Source organism: Dendrobates tinctorius, unplaced genomic scaffold, assembly GCF_039654945.1.
Source record: "Dendrobates tinctorius isolate UK_male_01 unplaced genomic scaffold, ASM3965494v1 ptg000051l, whole genome shotgun sequence".
Classification (NCBI taxonomy): domain Eukaryota; kingdom Metazoa; phylum Chordata; class Amphibia; order Anura; family Dendrobatidae; genus Dendrobates; species Dendrobates tinctorius.
In genome coordinates, this window is record NW_027361719.1 from 6159597 (window position 1) to 6179152 (window position 19556).

Sequence of the window (19556 nt, forward strand, 5' to 3'; positions counted from 1 at the left end):
TTTTTTTTTTTTTTTAATTGTGCAGGCAAGAAGTTGAACATTTAACATGCTAACTGAGGCCTTTAGAGTTTTATCTGTAGCTCTTGGATTTTTTTGCATTTTCTTTGCGCATTGCATTGTCGGACCTAGGGGTGAATTTACTGGGAAATCCAATCATGGGAACATTGTCAAATGTCTTGAATTTTTTCCCCTTGTGAATAATCTTTCTCACAGCAAAATGACGGACTCTAAATTGTTTGGGAATGGCCTCATAACCAGAGTTGAACAAATTTGATCGGGTTCCTGCTTATTTAGCAAGCTAGGGCGCTTACCGAATAAGCTGCAGAGGGAATCCGGCTACCTGGATCGCGCCGGCTGATCAGCTGTCCGGCGCCGTAGCTGTATGGGTCGCAGCTGTTTCACTGTCACAACACATGCATGGAGAGCCTGTTGGGCTCTCCATACATGTGTTGGGACTGTCACACAGCCGCGACACATGCACCTAAGACGCCGGACAGCTGATCAGCCGGCACGATCCAGGCAGTCGGATTCCCTCTGTAGCTTATTCGGTAAGCGCTCTAGCTTGCCGAATAAGCGGCGACCCAAACAAATTCGCTCAACTCTTCTCATAACCCTTCCCAGATTGATGGGAATCAACAATTGTTTCTCTAAGGGCTTGCTTACACGAGCGTACACATTGGAGAAGCGCTATCCCAATGTTTTATCGAATAGCACTCGGACCAGTGTTATACTATTGGGCAGTGCTGATCAGCATTTTTTTTTCTCATGCCCATTGGACATGAGAAAAAACATCGCAGCATCCTGTGAGTTGATGCGCAAATCAGATCACAATTAGAGATCAGCCAATTTGTTTGGATTTTGTCCCCGAATCTGATTTGACATATTCAAACAATATTTGTGCCAAATGTATGTCTTATGATCAGTTCTGAACATATTCGGTAATTTCTACTCCCATTGACTAACCCCTTAACTCCCGGAGCTATTTCAGTTTTGCGTTTTCGTTTTTCGCTCCCCTTTTTCCAGAGCCATAACTTTTTTATTTTTCCATCAATATGGCCAAGTGAGGGCTTATTTTTTGTAGGACGAGTTCCACTTTTGAACGACACCATTGGTTTTAGCGTGTCGTGTACTCGAAAACAGAAAGAAAATTCCAAGTGCGGTGAAATTGCAAAAAATAGTGCAATCCCACACACTTGTTTTTTGTTTGGCTTTTTTGCTAGGTTCACTAAATGCTAAAACTGACCTGCCATTAGGATTCTCCAGGACATTACGAATTCACAGACACAAAAAATGTCTAGTTCTTTTTTTTTTTTATCTAAGTGGTGAAAAAAAAATTCCAAAGTTTGCTAAAAAAAAAAAAATGGCACCATTTTCCGAGACCCGTGGCGTCTCCATTCTTCATGATCTCTGATTGGGTGACGTTTTTAATTACACCACTTTTGTGCAGATACGTTCTTTTAATCGCCCGTTATTGCATTTTAATGCAATGTCGCGGCGACTAAAAAAAAAAAAAGTAATTCGGTGTTTTGATTTTTCTTTTCTGCCACGCCGTTTAGCGATCGGGTTAATCCTTTTTTTTTTTATTGATAGATCGGGCGATTCAGAAAGCGGCGATACCTAATATGTGTATGTGTGATTTTTTTTTGATTGTTTTATTTTGAATGGGGCGAAATAGGGGGGTGATTTGAACTTTTATATTTTCAAAACTTTTTTTTTTTTTTTTACACTTTTGGCATGCTACAATAGTCTTCATGGGAGGCTAGTAGCTGCCATAGCCCGATTGGCTCTGCTACATAGAGGTGATGCTCAGATTGCCTCTATGTAGCAAATTTACTGCATTACTATGAGCGCCGACCAAAGATCTCATAGCAATCCGGCATAAACAGCCATAGAGATCTCAAGGAGACCTAGGGTTGTTATGCCATCGAACCGATGACCCCCGATCACGTGATGGAGATCAGCGGTGCGCGTATTTTCAGCCTGATGGCGAGAAGCACGCGTTAAATGCCGCTGTCAGAGTCTGACAGCGGCATTTATCTAGTTAATAAGCGCGGGTGGATCGCGATTCCACCCGCGCCTATTGCGGGCACGTCAGCTGTTCATAACATGTCCCGGCTTTGATACGGCTCACCGCCGGAGCCCTCATCAAAGCGGAGGTACGGCCATTGGACGTAATATTCCGTCCAATGACAGCAAGGGGTTAATGACGTTCGACTGTGTTCGACGAATATTGCAAAAACAAAATTCGATTCTGATAGTATTTGGAACCGAAACCGAACAAATTTGCTCATCTCTAATCACAATCACCCATTCAATTCTATGGGTGCATGTAAAACATTGGACTACGCTTGGATGACATTTGAGTCCAGTCCGATTTCCGCAGACTCACAGAATGGAGAAGATGGGGACTCATTTCCATGTTCCCCGCACCTGTGATACTGTTCACCCATCCGAGAGAATCAGACCACACTATGATGGCAGTCTGATCAAACTCTCATCAGAGTATCACTTACATAATAGATCAGATTCTCTCAAATTAATGCTCGTGTGACCATAGCCCAAGATCATTGCTGAGGTTAACACATACCTGAATATTCCAGGCCAACATAATGCCAATGTTTCGTCTGTTATAGAAGCGGTCACATTTGCTGATGAACGATTCAATCAAGGAGATTTGTTCTGCAGCACCTGGCTGCTACTTACAGTGCTGTGCAAATTAATTGGGACAAAGCCGTAAAATCGTAAGTTGGTTACCAGTCAGTGATTCAAACCAGTTTTAACTGCTTTGAACAGGTGTGAGTACCTGTTCAAAGCAGTTAAAACTGGTTTGAATCACTGACTGGTAACTAACCTACGATTTTACTTAAAGAAATGCTTTGTCCCAATTAATTTGCACAGCACTGTACCCTCCTAATTCCTATGAAAGACAGTAAGGGTGTACTTAATTATGCCCACACTGTGTCTGCATTTTAGCCTAGTTTTTGCTAAATAAATAATGACGGTGTAATTTGTTATGTATTGCTGTTCATCTGAGGTTACATTTACCTAATTTTAAGACCTTATAAGGACCACGTACTTTTTAATATGTTCTGATATGGAAAACGGTAGAATTCATAGAGGGTCTACTACGTCTGAGTGTCCGCCTCCAGTAGGCGTATACGCCTGAAAATGATGCACGACAGAGCACACATTGACTCTGCTGGCACCATTATAGTCAACAGCCCCATCGGTGCATACGCCAGAAACCCGTTTTACGGGGGGTTCGGTTGTAAACCTATGACGGGACCACTGAACGTGGGTGAGCACACTAACACCGTGTGAGTCAGATCCTCTCCATCTAAATTCCAGTATCCGTTGGTCTTCATACTGGATCAGTCTTATTATGAGAAAATGACATAGAATGATAGAATGTTAGAGATGGAAGGGACCTCCAGGGCCATCATGTCCAACCCCCTGCTCAATGCAGGATTCACTAAACCAGCCTCTGTTTGAAGACTTCCATTGAAGGAGAACTCACCACCTCTCGTGGAAGCTTGTTCTATTCATTGATCACCCTCACTGTGAACATTTTTTCTTCTAATTTCTAATCATTATCCTATCCCTTTCAGTTTCATGAAGGAAAGAGGCACTGTGTGCCAATTTTCTGTGAAGTTCAAGCATTAGTTAGAACTGCCAGCCAAATAAAGTCACTTGCCATTTTCAGTGCCTATAGCCCCTGAGATGTAATTATCCCTAAGCAACTTCTTTTTTTATATATATTTGGGAAAATATAATCTTAATTATTCAGAGTTTATCTTCCAACCTCAATATGTATGTAATTATGTCATAAATAAAAGGGTAATTTGGCGGCTTGGTATGGGGTAATGACGAGACAGTTTGGCTGGAAGAATGCAATGGAAGTGGAATTAGATCTCTGCAGCGATAGCCTAGTGAACCTGCTAGTAAGTCATATAAATAGATACAATAGGAAATGGACGAAAAGATCACTCCTTTATCATAAATCTAGATTAGTGAGTTCTTGGGGAGCGGACACTGCCATGTTATGTTATCGCTTGCTAAGAATTAGGAAGGGACAAGTTCTCACTCGCCTCTTATTTTCCGTAGCTTTTTATGGTGACGCCCGAAAATGTGGCAATAAAGGGTAATTCTCGGTTTGTAGAACCATTGAAACCATTTGTGAATACCCAAAATATAAATGTACACCCCCTCCTGACTGTTATCAGATGCTCTTCAAAAACCAAGAGTGGTCGGTTATTTGATGGGATGAACAATCTATCTTATCGGTTATTTGATGGGATGAACAATCTATCTTACCTAGTGGGAATTGGGACTTCTGTCAGTCCAGTAAGAAGAACTGCTGGAGATAGACGGACAAAGGCTACGATTGGTCGTTCCAAAAAATCCAGTTCTCCAACAAGCACGTTGGAGGCTTCTGCTCCCGTAGGTATTTTTTTCATGAAATGAAGATCCACCTTGAAAAGTCACAAAATTAATACAAGATCAACAATATAAACACCAATAAATATTATCTAATATATAAAGCTCAATGTGTGTATGTGTGTATGTATGTATATATGTCCGGGACTGGCATCTGCACCGTCGTAGCTACAGCCACAAAATTTTGCACAGTCACAGGTCTGGCCCCTGAGAGCGTCAAAGGCTATGTTGTGAGGCAAAATTTTAACCCTGCACGTTCCAATTCACCAAACAATTTTACCCCTATCTACATAATGGGGAAAAAGTGAAAGGAAAAGTGTTGGAGGCAAACTGACAGCTGCCAGATGTGAACAAGGGGGAGTGAAAGAATGAGAGCGATGGCGCCAAAGAGTATATACCGTACAGTTGCTAAGGTGGGGCCCTAACATGGGATACTCACCACACACAGGGATATGAACACACACACAAAATGCGCCACACACTACCATGTGCTTCAACACATATACCACCCTCCGCACACATTTCACCACACATACACCAACCTCGCCACATAAAAGTCGAAACACAAAAGTCGCCACACAAAACTGGCCACGCTGTCCCAGAGCTGTTTAAAAGATGAAAAATGAGCTGTGATTGGTTGCTATCAGCAACAGTTTTCTTTGTAGACAGTTGTGGTAACTGAGGCCTATTATTCTTATCATTTCTATGGTGTTATCGTCCTTCTGTAAAGCTGGAAATAACACAATTTATTACCGTGCCAACACAGACCACCCTCTGACACAGACTGCAGGGGGAGCCCAGTATCACACAGGATAGGATTAGATACACAGCTCAGCAGACAGTGTCACACAGGATAGGATTAGATACACAGCTCAGCAGTCAGTATCACACAGGATAGGATTAGATACACGGCTCAGCAGTCAGTATCACACAGGATAGGATTAGATACACAGCTCAGCAGTCAGTATCACAGGATAGGATTAGATACACGGCCCAGCAGTCAGTATCACACAGGATAGGATTAGATACACAGCTCAGCAGTCAGTATCACACAGGAGAGGATTAGACACATGGCTCTGCAGGCAGTATCACACAGGATAGGATTAGATACACGGCTCAGCAGACAGTATCACACAGAATAGGATTAGATACACGGTTTTTATGTGCAATATAATCATTATAATTTGTTATAACTAACCACAGTTGGTTACTCTTCAGCTAGTATTATAATAAATATGGGATTTCTTCATTTTCCTTGTTGTCATGTGCTTTGGAGAACAGTCATTCAGTGTATACATTTTGGCAAAACTACTGAAGGGCACAAAAGCAATGCACTCTATATTTAGTGAAAGCACCACTCCAGTGTTTTCTTTATTTCAGCGCTGGAGTGGTTCAACTAATCTAAGTTCCTTGACCCTAGTCTCATACTTACCAGCACCACTTTGGTCGACCTTCTGTAGGCTGTGACCTGCCGGATCGCTTCAGTGTTTGCTTTGCAAGCCGCATGTCACAACTCAAAGTAAGTCTACGAGAGCTGGAATGAAGGTATCAGACTTACACTGAGAGTTTGTCACTATTACCTCTGACTACCGGTCAGTCAGAAGTTGCGGTAACAAGATGGCATATTGGCATCAGAGTGACGAGGGGAAGAGCTGAAGATGGGAAGACAGCGGCTGGTAAGTATAATACTAGAGTGAGGGAACTTAGATTAATGGCCCAACTACAGCGTTGAAGTAAAAAAGTATATGCAAATTGCCTCTTCAGAAAGAAAGAGGACTTTTACTCTACAGCGCCACCTATTGGTAGTAGCGATCCTACAAGTCACAATCAACCCTTTAACGAGTCTTGTAGTATGACTTAGGATACAAGCCAAATCAGAATCTCAATTTGCAGACACGGTGTTTCGAGCTGTTGGCTCTCGTCAGTGCAAAGTATGAGATCTGATTTGGCAAGGTGAGAGGCTCTGGACTAGGGTCTAAGAAGTAAGGTTTCTCCTTGCGGAGAGGGACATGCCAGCTGTGGCTTGTCAAGGTAAGGAGACTTATTCGCCGTGCAATGCTCCTCTGGGAAAATAATATGCAAATTGCCTCTTCAGAAAGAAAGAGGACTTTTACTCTACAGCGAAGTAAAAAAGAAAACTCTGGAGTGATGCGTTAAATACGTATGGTATAGAATTTAGAATTTTTACTAAGATCTTTTTAAAGCGAGCACAAACTGCAAGGACAAGGGGACCGGCAAAGAAGGTGGTTGCCTACAGAGCCGCTAAGGGATGTAAAGCAATCTTTAGATAAAAAAATAATTGTTTTTGATCCCCGAGTTGAAGCGCTGGGGAAGGAGATGAAGGGAAATGAGAACTAGTATAACTAACAACACAATGGATTGGTGCGAGCTAGTGGGGATATTATAAGGGTACATGGACCCTTTTGAGTTGACTATTTGGAGGAATTTTTCATTTCCTGACGAGGATTGTAGGAGATTTATAAGCAGCTTGGAAGAGTCTTTTACCAAAAGGTACAGGCAGATGGCATCTCATAGACGCCTGCATACCTGTTGAAGCAGAAGACACTTCAAGAAAAAAACGGTGTTTTCTCCTGAAGAATCTTCTTTGTCCTACTGATGTTTTTGTAGTGGTTTTGCAGCTAGCATCTTTTTTTTTTTTTACTTATATACAGAATAGTGGCGACTTACAAGTGGAAGCCACCTTAAAATGGCCAGGTGACTTCATGGCTGTGGAAGCCCGAATCGGTTAAAAGAAGTTAAAAAATAAAGATCATGTGGCACAGCAAGTCATTTTGACATTGCTGCATATATGATCATTGTTTTTTATACTCATTGAGCTCTTCTCCAATTGGGTTCCAGGCTGAATCTGCCTAAAAGAGACGTAACAAGCATAAATTAAAAGTGATTTTTGCAGCCTTTTGATGGCACAGTGGGAGGAATGGTATTCACCAGGAACTTTCTAAAAAAAAAAAATGACTTGTATTCTCTTTTTCCTGCAAAACCTGAAGTGGAAAACAATGCTCAAAACATTGAACATACGACCATCAATGTGGCTTTACAACAGAAAGGTCTTTCAAGAATTCTTGAAGCGATTTGTCAGGTGCTTTTTTTTTTTGTGGAGCAGACACGCTAAAAAAAAAAAATTTCATGTGAACATGCCTCAAGAATGATTGTCCACTCAACAGTGATCCTGCTTTACGTCAGGTCCTGAAGGTAGGAGGATCTTTCTGAAACTTCTCTTATAAACATACAGAAGATTTTTCAAGAAGCAGTAACATAAGTGGGACATAAACCCAGCAGACCGGCGCTACAAGGCTGCGCCAGCGCTGCTAACCAACAAGATTGCAAAATATATTCGAAGACAAAATAAAATATATACAATAGAAAACAAGTAGACATTTATTGTAAATGGTAGATTTTGGTTCAACCTCTTCAATATTCTTAATTTCAGCTTTGGTTTAGCCTTTTGATCCATTGGGACCAGGTAGTGCAAGCACTTTATCTGACAAAGACATACAAAAGTGCTGCAAATTGTCATGACCGGTCAACTGTTTAGACAGAGGCTTCAACAACACGAAGGTGCATCTCATAAGGTATCCAGGGTGTAAGAGTTAGAGGTAAGAAAAAGGAAGTGGGAGCCGATGGAGCAGCAAGAATAGAAAGTCCGTTCTGGAGTTCATCAGGCAGGGAGGTACTGTGACCTCCATAGCACAAAATGTTCAGAATATGATGATATTGTTATTGGTAATAATATATTAGAGCGGAACGTAGTATAGCAGCTTACCCAGATGTGAAGGCCGAGTAGAAAACAAGTGTATTGTCTTGTAAGCTGATAATAATATATTTTAATATATAGTACATCTTTTGCTATCTTCAATGCTTTTATATTCTTTTGCATGTATTTTTCAAAATTAGCCATTGTGTGTCAATGAATTTATCTTCAAATCATTTATAATACAGGACCCTATGCAAAAATAGGACAGGGTGCCCTTGCTCTCCAACGACTCCACATAGGGCATTCCCTTATTTGTCACCAGTAATTATGAGGTATGAAATTAATTACTTCAGTCTCCTACATGCAATCTAATATACTGTAGAAATTCTCCATCTTCGCCGTTCTGTCAGTCCGTGAAAATCGGACTGTACTTAGATGTCATCCAATTGCAGTCTGATGGTTTCCACGGACTCACTGAATTTTATGGCCGACTCATCAGAATATCAGATCAAACTTGGTTCTGAAGCGATTTTGTTCTTGAACCGGGCTCTGTCTGAGGAAAAAATTGGACATGTGTGCGGCCCCCTAGCATAACATTGTTCTGAGCATGATCCGATGTTATGTCGGATCACACTCGGACCGATACAGTCACGTGCCAAGCTGTTTTCAGTTAGTACTGGATCGTTCCTGCCCTCTAAATTGGAAGAGGTGCCTGGATGCAGCGTACTGCATTCTCTCATGCAAAACATATAAGGGCTCAGGAAATCCGAGCGTGTGTATGGGGAAATGAAGGTAGATGTCAGATGAACAAGCATTCGGTCAACATATCCACAGTCTATGACCACCTTTACTGCTCGTGTGAATACACTAATGAATGTCCCAATCTCTTACCATTGATTAAACAAGGATAATATGGCGTGTTAAAGAAGCAGCTAGGGAGGTGGGGGGGGGGGGGGTGGAGATCCCACCGCTGTTACCACTTTGTCACATATAACACCGAAGAGATCATGTAGATCCCACAGCTGTCCCCAGTTTGTCAGAAGAATGCAACTCCGCTGCCTCCAATAATCAGGACAATTAAGCAATTGACTGACAAGTGATGGATGTGGTTGTGGCTGTTTCCACTACTAGGCTGGTTATTGGGGAACTCACAGTGATCTTAGATTATATATACACCTCCGATTCCAAAGCATGTATTATATATAATTATATATACACATACAGTAAATACATACATACACCCTGGTACAGTCACTGCCAGCTCCTGAATAACACAAAATAGGAACTACTTTTCTACAGGCATTGACTGGACACCTGTTACAGTTAGCGTATGGCTTCATTGGTGTGGTTCATAGAACAAGAGGAATAGAGCTATCACATTTTATAAATTTACTCCGAAAAGGTAGGCAGGGCTTATAAGAAAATATACAAAGATTATGCAAAATGGGAACAAACCATATGGTGTATACAAATGCATAAAATTAAAAGGAATACTGAAAGAAACTTACTAAACCTGATGTCACGGAAACGGCTCAGAGCTTGGTGGGAGTTAGCACTGAAATTGAGAAAATGGACCACCCTCACAACGAACTATGACTTCCAAAATGAACAAAGACGGAGACCCAAACTTTTATTCTTACTAGCTCAATGTTACGCCCACTTGTGGAGGCTGGTTGTGGGATGTGATAGGTGTTTCAGAATTTTATGCCGTCCCCAACTTACAATATGTCTTCGCCCCTGGAGGTCCTAGGCTGTAGATATTGTTGTAATGTTTCTTATTGCCATTCTTTTTCTGTTTATAGAGATTAAACATGGCCTGGATTGGACCGATATTAAGTTGGAGGGGTTAGAATGGCCTTACGTTGATGTGAGTGAATTTGTTATATACATATCTGGACACTGGATACAGAGAGTCTAACTGCTATTGTCCAGTTTTTCTTTGAAGAGAAAAAAAGTCACCTTTGAAGGTGTTAGATTCTACACTTATCAGCCTCTTGACTTTACAGATCTGGAACTTGCTGTCTTTTACGCAAAGCATTTCTATGCTGCAACTACATGGTCACTGCAAGGGGCTCCTACTTCAGTGGAGGTTTGAGTATCATCTCCCTCTCTTACCTACCCCATTTTATTTAGTTTTGCTCTCCCCTAGATATAATTAGTTTTTCTATTCCCAGCTATAATTAAACCCATATGTTTAGTGTGAGGGGGACATGTCCCCTCCCCGGAGATGTCTTATGGAGTTTTTATTTTTCTCTATGACATAGAGTTATACAAAATCTTCATCCTGGACTTGTAACAGATGATACCCACCTTGCTAAGATCAACAGCACTGCTGTTGTCATGGTTTCCTCCATTTTTAACATCTAATGTAGAGGGGGTAGGTTGTGGAGAAACTGACAGAGCTGTGGAACAATAACACTTATGTTAATAACATAGACAGGGAACATTGAAAATTGGTTGTTCATACACATTTTTCATGTATTTCCAGCATTGAGCCGTGACTCCTATTCACAGTCAGCAATCTGTTTTCTTTTAAACAGCAGCTGTCATCTTCAATTAACATGGCGTCACCCTCCGGATAAGCGCTCGCTCTAACCGTTACACTGGTGCCGGCTTATGAGATCCTAAGCAATGCTGCATGTTCTCATCTCTGCTACAGCCAATGAGTCAATGATCCAAGAAAAATAAAGGGGCTGTCCACCTATCGGGAGATTTTTTTCTTCCTTAACTACATGTACTTTGGGCTAAAAAAAACAACAAGATTTTTTTTAGAGGGGTGCTTTAAACATTTTTTGCACTTTTTGCATTCTATAGTCTCTGTGTTGCACTATACTGCTGGCTGCAAAAAAAGGAGTTAACTGAAAATCCACCGGTGAGCTCATTCTTACAGAACAACAGAAAAGTTCTTTTATATATCTTTTTCCGAATGCCTCTCAGCTGATTTTTGACCGCAGACCAAAGTTGAAAGTGCAAAGAAACAAAGATCCTGTAAAAGCACCTACACAGTAACACTTTACATTAGAAATCCCCAAACACATAACAAGGAGATCATTTTTGCCATTTTGGATGATTAGATTTTCTCAATTTTTCAATGGTATTGGCATGTGGTTTTACTTTCCTCTTTCTTCCTAATCTGGCAGTTTAGTCTAACGATCCGACGTAACAGTCTGTGAAAACTATGGATGAGGTCACTTTTCTTAAAGGGTATTCCAATCTCCAAGATCCTATCCCAATATGTAGTAGGTGTAATAATAAAAATATTAGCAAATACCTATGATTGTAGTATAGTTTTTCTGATTCGCTATGTCTCCTTCCCCATGTGCAGGACCTTAGGTATCCACGGTTACGCCCATTAGCAACCAGCTATCACGATATGAGTGGTCATAACCGTGGATACCTAAGGTCCGGCACATGGGGAAAGAGGCATAGCGAATCAGAAAAACTATAATACATTTCTAATTGAAAGTATTTGCTATTATTAACGCATCAACTATATACTGGAATAGGATCTTGGAGCTGGGAATACCCCCTTAAAGACAAACCCAGCGTCAACCGCTGATTGTGAGGGTTAACGGCTACATGTTTTTTTGCTGTAAAATCCACTTTCTAAAATTCTGAGCTGAAATCCATCCAGGCACGTGATCCGTGGAGAATTATTACAACAACCAGCAGGTTACTTACTATTTTTGTCTAGTAAATGGGGCTCCGACTGCTTCTTGCCAACTTCTGCGAACGAGCGCACCATAGGAATGAGATTGTTACGTTTCTTCTCAATTTGATGATGATGTTTTTTCAACAGTGCTTCCTTTACTTTTACTCTCATATTTTCTCCCATCTCCCCAGCGGAATCGTGATGATCCAAGATCATATCTGACGGCATAAATGACAAAGAAAGCACCATGGTTACGGCAGTGAAAACACCAGAGCGCTTTATAATATTTCCACCATAGATCCACTTGTGTTCTTGGATTGATGACATTCTAATACCCAATGATGCAGATAGTACATGATTGTAAGGCTGTGTTCACACTGTGTGTCCGTGCTTCGTTTTTTTTCTCTCTTGGGCAGCAGAGAAACCGCTTACAAAAAAAGCGTTTTAGTGCGTTTTTGATGTGCTTTTTTATGCAGATTACATGTGTTAGTTGTCTACAGTACATGTTTAGTTTTATTCATCAAAAATGCAACGAAAAAACACAGGGCTGTTTTTTTTTCCATTCCTGCACTTTCTCAGTGCTTTCAAGGAGTAAAAAAAAACGCAGCAAAAATGCTGTAAGCATTGACATGTTGCACATTTCAAAAAAGCAGACGATTTCCAATTCAGTCAGGTAAAAAAAAAAAAAAAGAAGTAAGTGTGCATGAGATTTCTGAAATCTCATAGCTTTTGCTGGCGCTGTAAAAAGAGGCTTTTAATTTGCATGAAAAAAAGCAGCAACAATGCAACATGTGAACATAGCCTTATGCTCTACATATAAATCCATATTACGGCGCTGTATTGCACAGTGCTGCCTGAATAGGGCTGCCATAGAGGTTTATGCCAACTCTTCTGCAGCTTCGCAAGCTTCTATTTTCCTACTACGGCATACAGAGGGGTTCTGTATGAATCCAATAGACACAAGCTCCTGGCGTACAATATTGGATGCCATATGTAACGGGTTTGGCGTCTGACAGAGCATGACCAGCAGTCCACCAAGGCAGAACATGGAGGTCTAACATGTGCATAGGACCCGCAAGGTCCGACTCACCAAGATCAGCTGGTGAAGTTCACCTAGAATGTGTCCACCAAGAATAAAGTGATTGGTTATGCCATCGCCTTATAGAAGGGGCATGGCTAGGATCTTAAAGTGTTTGACTCAAGTCTGGAAGTTATTTTCTATCCACAGAATAAGGGATTACTTCCTGATCGCTGGGGGATGAACACTGGGACACCCACTGACTGTGAGAACTGGGGGTCTGAAGAGCCCCATGTGAACGGAGTGGTGGTCAATCATACGCACTGCCCTCTATTCATTCATAAAGGGAGTAATGGGAATAACTGAACACCGAGCTCGGCTGGAATTCTGCACTCCCATAAGAATGAATGGAGAGCAGAGCGCATGATTGACCACCGTTCCAACCATCGAGAAATTATTCCCTATCCAACAGATAGGGGATAGTTCCCAAATTTGAGAATGCTTCTTTAAGATATTCAGTGGCCGAAGTCCCAGGACATATCACCTGTTTTACAATAAATATACATATGAATCCTTCCTGTCTATCAACCAATGGCTGACGACATACACCAGTACGGTAAGTGGAAGCTTGCTACTTCTAGTTTTCGGAGGCATATTAGCAATTATTGGAAGTTTATGAGATTTTTGCTAGACAGCCAGCTTTAAGTATTGTGAGGTAGCGCTGTCATTCAAGTAGGGGATACTCGCTCAGCAGCCACAAAATCAGATCCGGCACAGGTTTTCCAAAAACTCATAACCATGTGGTTTATTCAGCAGCATAAACCTATAACAGCAACATAAAGATCACTTAACAGCATAGCGTCCATGACAGAGTTCAGCTCTGTAATCCCTGTGGTCACACAGGTTAAACATACACAGGCTTTCTAGCCTCAGTTATCTCACCCACGTCAGGGTCACTCATGGTTCCTTTAGCATACTGCAGACGTCCATTCCCTCCAGGGAACTCCCAGGCACGTGCAGCCATTAACACAGCGTTCCTTGCTGTCAGGAAGACGCCCCCATCTCTCTCTCTCAGATAGGGCCTTCCACACTGGACCAACCAGGTCCCAGCATTCACCCCATGTGACCTACCCTGGCCATATTATATGGTCCATAGCCACGCCCACCGGGTCACATGATTATGACCTCATCACAGGTCCTTAAACCACTCACACTCTTTACAGCAGTGTTATTTAAACACACCCCCTGCGTGGGTTTGTAGGTAACCAGGCCAGCCCATCTCTCCAGTTACCTGGAGACTTCTCCCTGACACAATGAAGCAACACCTCAGCAATGTCATTGCTGATCCACGCACATACATAAGTCTCCATCTCAAGGCCACCCACCTTGAGATACATAACAGTCCTTCCATATTCTGCCACTCATCCTCTCTCTTGGGACATCCACACAGAGCCCCCTAGCGACACAGTGGTGTTGTGAGTTCATTTTCCCCTTCGTCACTGAGGTCTGGTGAACTCCCTATTCTGGTAAAGGAAGGTAATGAGCCTGATTATCAGGCACCTGAGCCTATTGAGGATGACTGGCTGAGTGGAGTCACGGACTGGATATAAGGCTGCCGACGCCCTTCTGCCCTGCGGGTGATTTCTCTGTGGACTTCTAGGACACCAGTCTGATTCCTGCTCCTCTAAAGCGAAGTTTTCTGTTTTGCCTGTTAGCATTTTTGTTTTGTTTTTTGTTTTCCTTGCTTTTCTGTATTCTGCCATTCCCTGCTGGGGTGAGCTGAATCTCCTTTTGCCTGTAGCTCTGTCTTCAGAATATTCCTGAGTACTGACATAGCTTTTTTGAAGCCTCTTCAGGGCCTTTTTCACTGTCAGTCTGTTGGCTCTTATTTTCATAGGGTTTTTCACGGATTGCAAACAGCAGCCTTCCTGTCCTTTTCTATCTAGTTAGCTTGGGCCCCGTCTTTGCTCAGTCTATCTTTCTGTCTGTGTTAGTATTTTCATCTTGCTTCACCATCATTATATGTTGGGGGCTGCCTATTGCTTTGGGGTCTGCTCTGGGGCAGTTTAGATTTCCCCTTTCTTTCTTTAGGCCTATTTAATTCTCCGGCTGTGATCGAGGGGTCTAGGGCATCGTAGGAACCCCCCCACGGCTACTGCTAGTTGTGTTGATAGGTTCAGGTGTCTGCAATCCGATAGCTGCCAACTTCTCTGGTTTTCTGGACTTAGCTAGCATTTCTGTTTTTGCCTCCTACGGTGACTCAATCATAACAGAATCACCCGCCATACCGCAGATCTTAGGGTACTCAATAGCAGGAAAGAATTGTGTTTAAAAAAAAAAAAAAAAAAAGGTGTGTGTATATTCTTTCCTCTATATCTCTGAGGCCGTAGGGAGAATTTTTTTTTTCTCCTCTCTCAATGGAGATAAAGCAATTGTCTGATCATGTGGAGCAGCTTGCTGCGGAAGTGCGGGGAATTTCCGCCTACCTTGCTCGTTCGCATGCTGTTGAACCAAAGATCCCTACACCTGATGTATTTTTTGGGGATCGATCTAAATTTTTGAGTTTCAAAAATAATTGTAAATTATTTTTTGCCTTGAAGCCTAACTCATCAGGGAGCTCCGCGCAGCAGGTTAAAATTGTCTCTTTGCTGCGTGGCGATCCCCAGGATTGGGCGTTTTCTTTGAAACCAGATGATCCTATTCTGACTAATGTGAACGCATTCTTTCAAGCTTTGGGGTTGTTGTATGACGAACCTAATGCTATTGATCAGGCTGAAAAGACCCTGTTGGCATTGAACCAGAGTCGAGATTCTGCAGTTGTACTGTCAAAAGTTCCGAAAGTGGGCGGTCCTTACTACCTGGAATGATAATGCCTTGGCTGCTCTCTTTCGGAAGGGTTTGTCAGAAGCCGTAAAAGATACTATGGTGGGATTTCCTGTTCCCTCTGGTCTGGACGATTCTATGTCATTAGCCATTCAGGTTGATCGGCGTTTACGTGAACGCAGGATTGCATGAGAGGTGTTGCCACCGGGTGAACAGACGTCTGAACCTATGCAATGTGAAAGAGTTTTGTCTAAGGCGCAACGTCAGGAGTTCAGAAGGCGTAATAAGCTGTGTTTTTTCTGTGGAGATGCCTCGCATATTATTTCTGTTTGTCCTAAACGAGAGAAACGCTTTGCACACACATTTTCTGTTGGTGGTGTTCAGCCTAAGTTTCTACTGGCAATTACTCTGATCTGCTCCCTGTCCACATTTTCCGCCAAGGCTTTTGTGGATTCGGCAGCAGCGCTAAACCTAATGGACTTGGATTTTGCTAAACGTTGTGGATTTCCGATGACACCTCTGCAGACGCCTATCCCTTTGAGGGGGATTGATGCTACTCCTTTGGCTAAAAATAAACCTCAGTTTTGGACCCAGGTGGTAATGCGGGTCCGCCCCAGACCATCAAGAAAATTGCAGATTTTTGGTATTGCATGGTCTGCATGATGCCGTTGTTCTAGGGTTTCCCTGGTTGCAAATTCATAATCCAGTTTTGGATTGGAAATCTGTGTCTGTGGTGAGTTGGGGTTGTCGGTGTGCCTTTAGTGAGGCTCCGGTTTTTTCCACCTCTCCTCAGTCGCATGATGTTCCTGACTATTTGGCGGACTTTTATGATGTATTTAGTGAGAATGAGTCTGCGTCCTTGCCTCCTCATAGGAGTTATGACTGTGCAATTGAACTAAGCCCGGGGTGTAAATTTCCCAAGGGTCGGCTCTTCAATTTATCTGTACCCGAGCACGAGGCTATGCGGTCCTATATTAAGGAGGCGTTGGAGAAGGGTCATATTAGACCATCCGCTTCACCCTTAGGTGCCGGTTTTTTTTTTGTGGCCAAAAAGGATGGTTCTTTAAGGCCTTGTATTGATTATCGTGCCCTCAATAAAATTACTATTAAATATCAGTATCCGTTACCCCTGATTTCGGATCTATTCTCTAGAGTTAGAGGTGCTTGCTGGTTTACCAAGCTTGACCTCAGGGGGGCGCATAATCTTATCCGCATTAAGCAGGGGGATGAATGGAAGACGGCGTTTAATACTCCGGAGGGACATTTTGAGTACCTGGTGATTCCTTTTGGGCTCACTAATGCCCCTTCTGTCTTCCAGTGCTTCATGAACGATATTTTCCGAGACTTTTTCGATAAATTTTTGATTATCTATCTGGATGATATTTTGATCTTCTCCAAGGATCGGGATTCTCATGTGGAACATATTCGGACTGTGTTCCGGATCTTGAGGGAGAATTCCCTGTATGTCAAAGGATCGAAATGCCTTTTTGGAGTACAGAGGATTTCATTTTTGGGATTTATTTTGTCTCCGTCAACTATTGAAATGGACCAGGCCAAGGTACAGGCCATTTATGATTGGGTTCAGCCCACTTCTTTGAAGGCCCTCCAGAAGTTTTTGGGTTTTGCTAATTTTTATCGGAAATTTATAGCAAAATTTTCTAGTATTGCCAAGCCATTGACTGATCTGACTAAGAAGGGTGCTGATGTGTTGAATTGGTCTCCTGAGGCTGTTGCTTCCTTTCAGGAGCTGAAGCGAAGATTTACCTCCGCCCCGGTTTCGCGGCAACCTGATGTCTCACTCCCGTTCCAGGTAGAGGTGGATGCTTCTGAGATTGGTGCAGGAGCTGTTTTGTCCCAAAAGGATCCTGTAACATCTAAAATGAATCCCTGTGCTTTCTTTTCCCGAAAGTTCTCTCCATCTGAACGTAACTATGATGTGGGGAATCGGGAACTGTTGGCCATGAAATGGGCATTTGAGGAGTGGAGACATTGGTTGGAGGGAGCTAAACATCAAGTTGTGGTCCTCACTGACCACAAGAATTTGATTTACCTAGAGTCGGCTAAACGCTTGAACCCTAGACAGGCTAGGTGGGCCTTGTTTTTTTACACGTTTTGATTTTGTGGTCTCTTTTCTTCCTGGAACTAAGAATGTCAAGGCAGACGCCCTCTCTAGGAGTTTCTTTGCTGATTCTCCTGTGGTGACCAAGCCTGCTACCACCTTAGGCGAAGGGGTAGTTCTTTCTGCCATCTCGCCCGATTTGAGACTTGCTCTGCAAGAGTTCCAGGAGGACAAACCTGAGCGTTGTGCCAGTGGAAAGTTGTATGTTCCTGACCAGTGGAAGAAGAGAGTGATGTCTGAAGTTCATTGCTCTGCATTGGCTGGTCATCCAGGTATTTTTGGTACTAGAGATCTGGTGAGTCGCTCTTTTTGGTGGCCCACCTTGTCTCATGATGTCAGGAATTTTGTGCAGTCCTGTGGGACTTGCTGCCGGTCTAAATCTTGTTCCCGCTCTAGTGGGTTGTTGATGCCTTTGCCAGTCCCCAGGAGGCCATGGACCCATATTTCAATGGATTTCATCTCTGATATGCCGGTCTCTCAAAGAATGACTGTTATTTGGGTGATTTGTGATAGGTTCTCTAAGATGGTTCATCTTGTACCACTCCCTAAGTTGCCATCTTCCTTTGAGTTGGTGCCCCTGTTTTTGCAACAGGTGGTTCGCTTGCACGGGATTCCTGAGAACATTGTATCTGACAGAGGAGTTCAGTTTGTGTCTAGATTTTGGAGGACTTTCTGTTCCAAGCTGGGAATTCAGTTGTCCTTCTCCTCTGCTTTTCACCCTCAGACCAATGGGCAGACAGAGAGAACAAACCAGACCTTGGAGTCGTATTTGAGATGTTTTATTTCCGCTGATCAGGATGATTGGGTTTCATTTTTGCCCTTGGCCGAATTTGCTTTAAATAATAGAGCTAGTTCTGCCACTTTGATGTCACCTTTTTTTTGTAACTTTGGGTTTCATCCTCGATTTTCTTCAGGGCAGGTGGAGCCTTCTGCCTGCCCAGGTGTTGACACTGTGGTGGAGAGAATGCACCAGATCTGGGACCAAGTGGTGGATAAGTTATCTCTCTCCCAGGAAAAGGCCCAGCGGTTTTCCAATCGACATAGGACCATTGGTCCCCAGTTTAAGATTGGTGATATGGTGTGGTTATCATCAAAAAATATTGCTATGAAGGTGGCTTCTCCTAAGTTTAAGCCTAGATTTATTGGACCTTACAAGATTTTGGAGATTATTAATCCGGTCTCTTTTCGTTTGGCTCTTCCTGTCACATTTAAAATCCATAATGTGTTCCATAAGTCCTTGTTGAAGAGGTTTGTTGAACCAGTTGTTCCTGGGGTGGCACCTCCAGACCCTGTATTGGTTGAAGGTAACATGGAATATGAGGTAGAGAAAATACTGGATTCCCGTCTGGCTAGACGGAGACTCCAGTATTTGGTTAAGTGGAAGGGTTAAGGTCAGGAGGATAATTCCTGGGTCTCTGCCTCTGATATTCATGCCAAAAGATTGGTGCGTGCATTTCATCGGGCTCACCCTGATCGCCCTGGTGGCGTGGTTGAGGGTTCGGTGACCCCTCCTCAAGTGGGAGGTACTGTTGTGAGTTCATTTTCCCCTTCGTCACTGAGGTCTGGTGAACTCCCTATTCTGGTAAAGGAAGGTAATGAGCCTGATTATCAGGCACCTGAGCCTATTGAGGATGACTGGCTGAGTGGAGTCACGGACTGGATATAAGGCTGCCGACGCCCTTCTGCCCTGCGGGTGATTTCTCTGTGGACTTCTAGGACACCAGTCTGATTCCTGCTCCTCTAAAGCTAAGTTTTCTGTTTTGCCTGTTAGCATTTTTGTTTTGTTTTTTGT

The 19556-nt window shown here is 42.8% G+C and overlaps 1 protein-coding gene across 1 annotated transcript in view; it reads right to left on the reverse strand.

The window, feature by feature from the left end:
* SLC4A8 (solute carrier family 4 member 8) overlaps positions 1–19556 on the reverse strand; it is a 304800-nt gene that overhangs the window by 77790 nt on the left and 207454 nt on the right. The window contains exons 6-8 of the mRNA XM_073576723.1: positions 11834–12022; positions 10463–10554; positions 4315–4472 (exon numbers count right to left, since the gene is read on the reverse strand). Coding sequence (XP_073432824.1) covers positions 4315–4472; positions 10463–10554; positions 11834–12022 — 439 coding nt within the window. The remainder of the gene's footprint in view (positions 1–4314; positions 4473–10462; positions 10555–11833; positions 12023–19556) is intronic.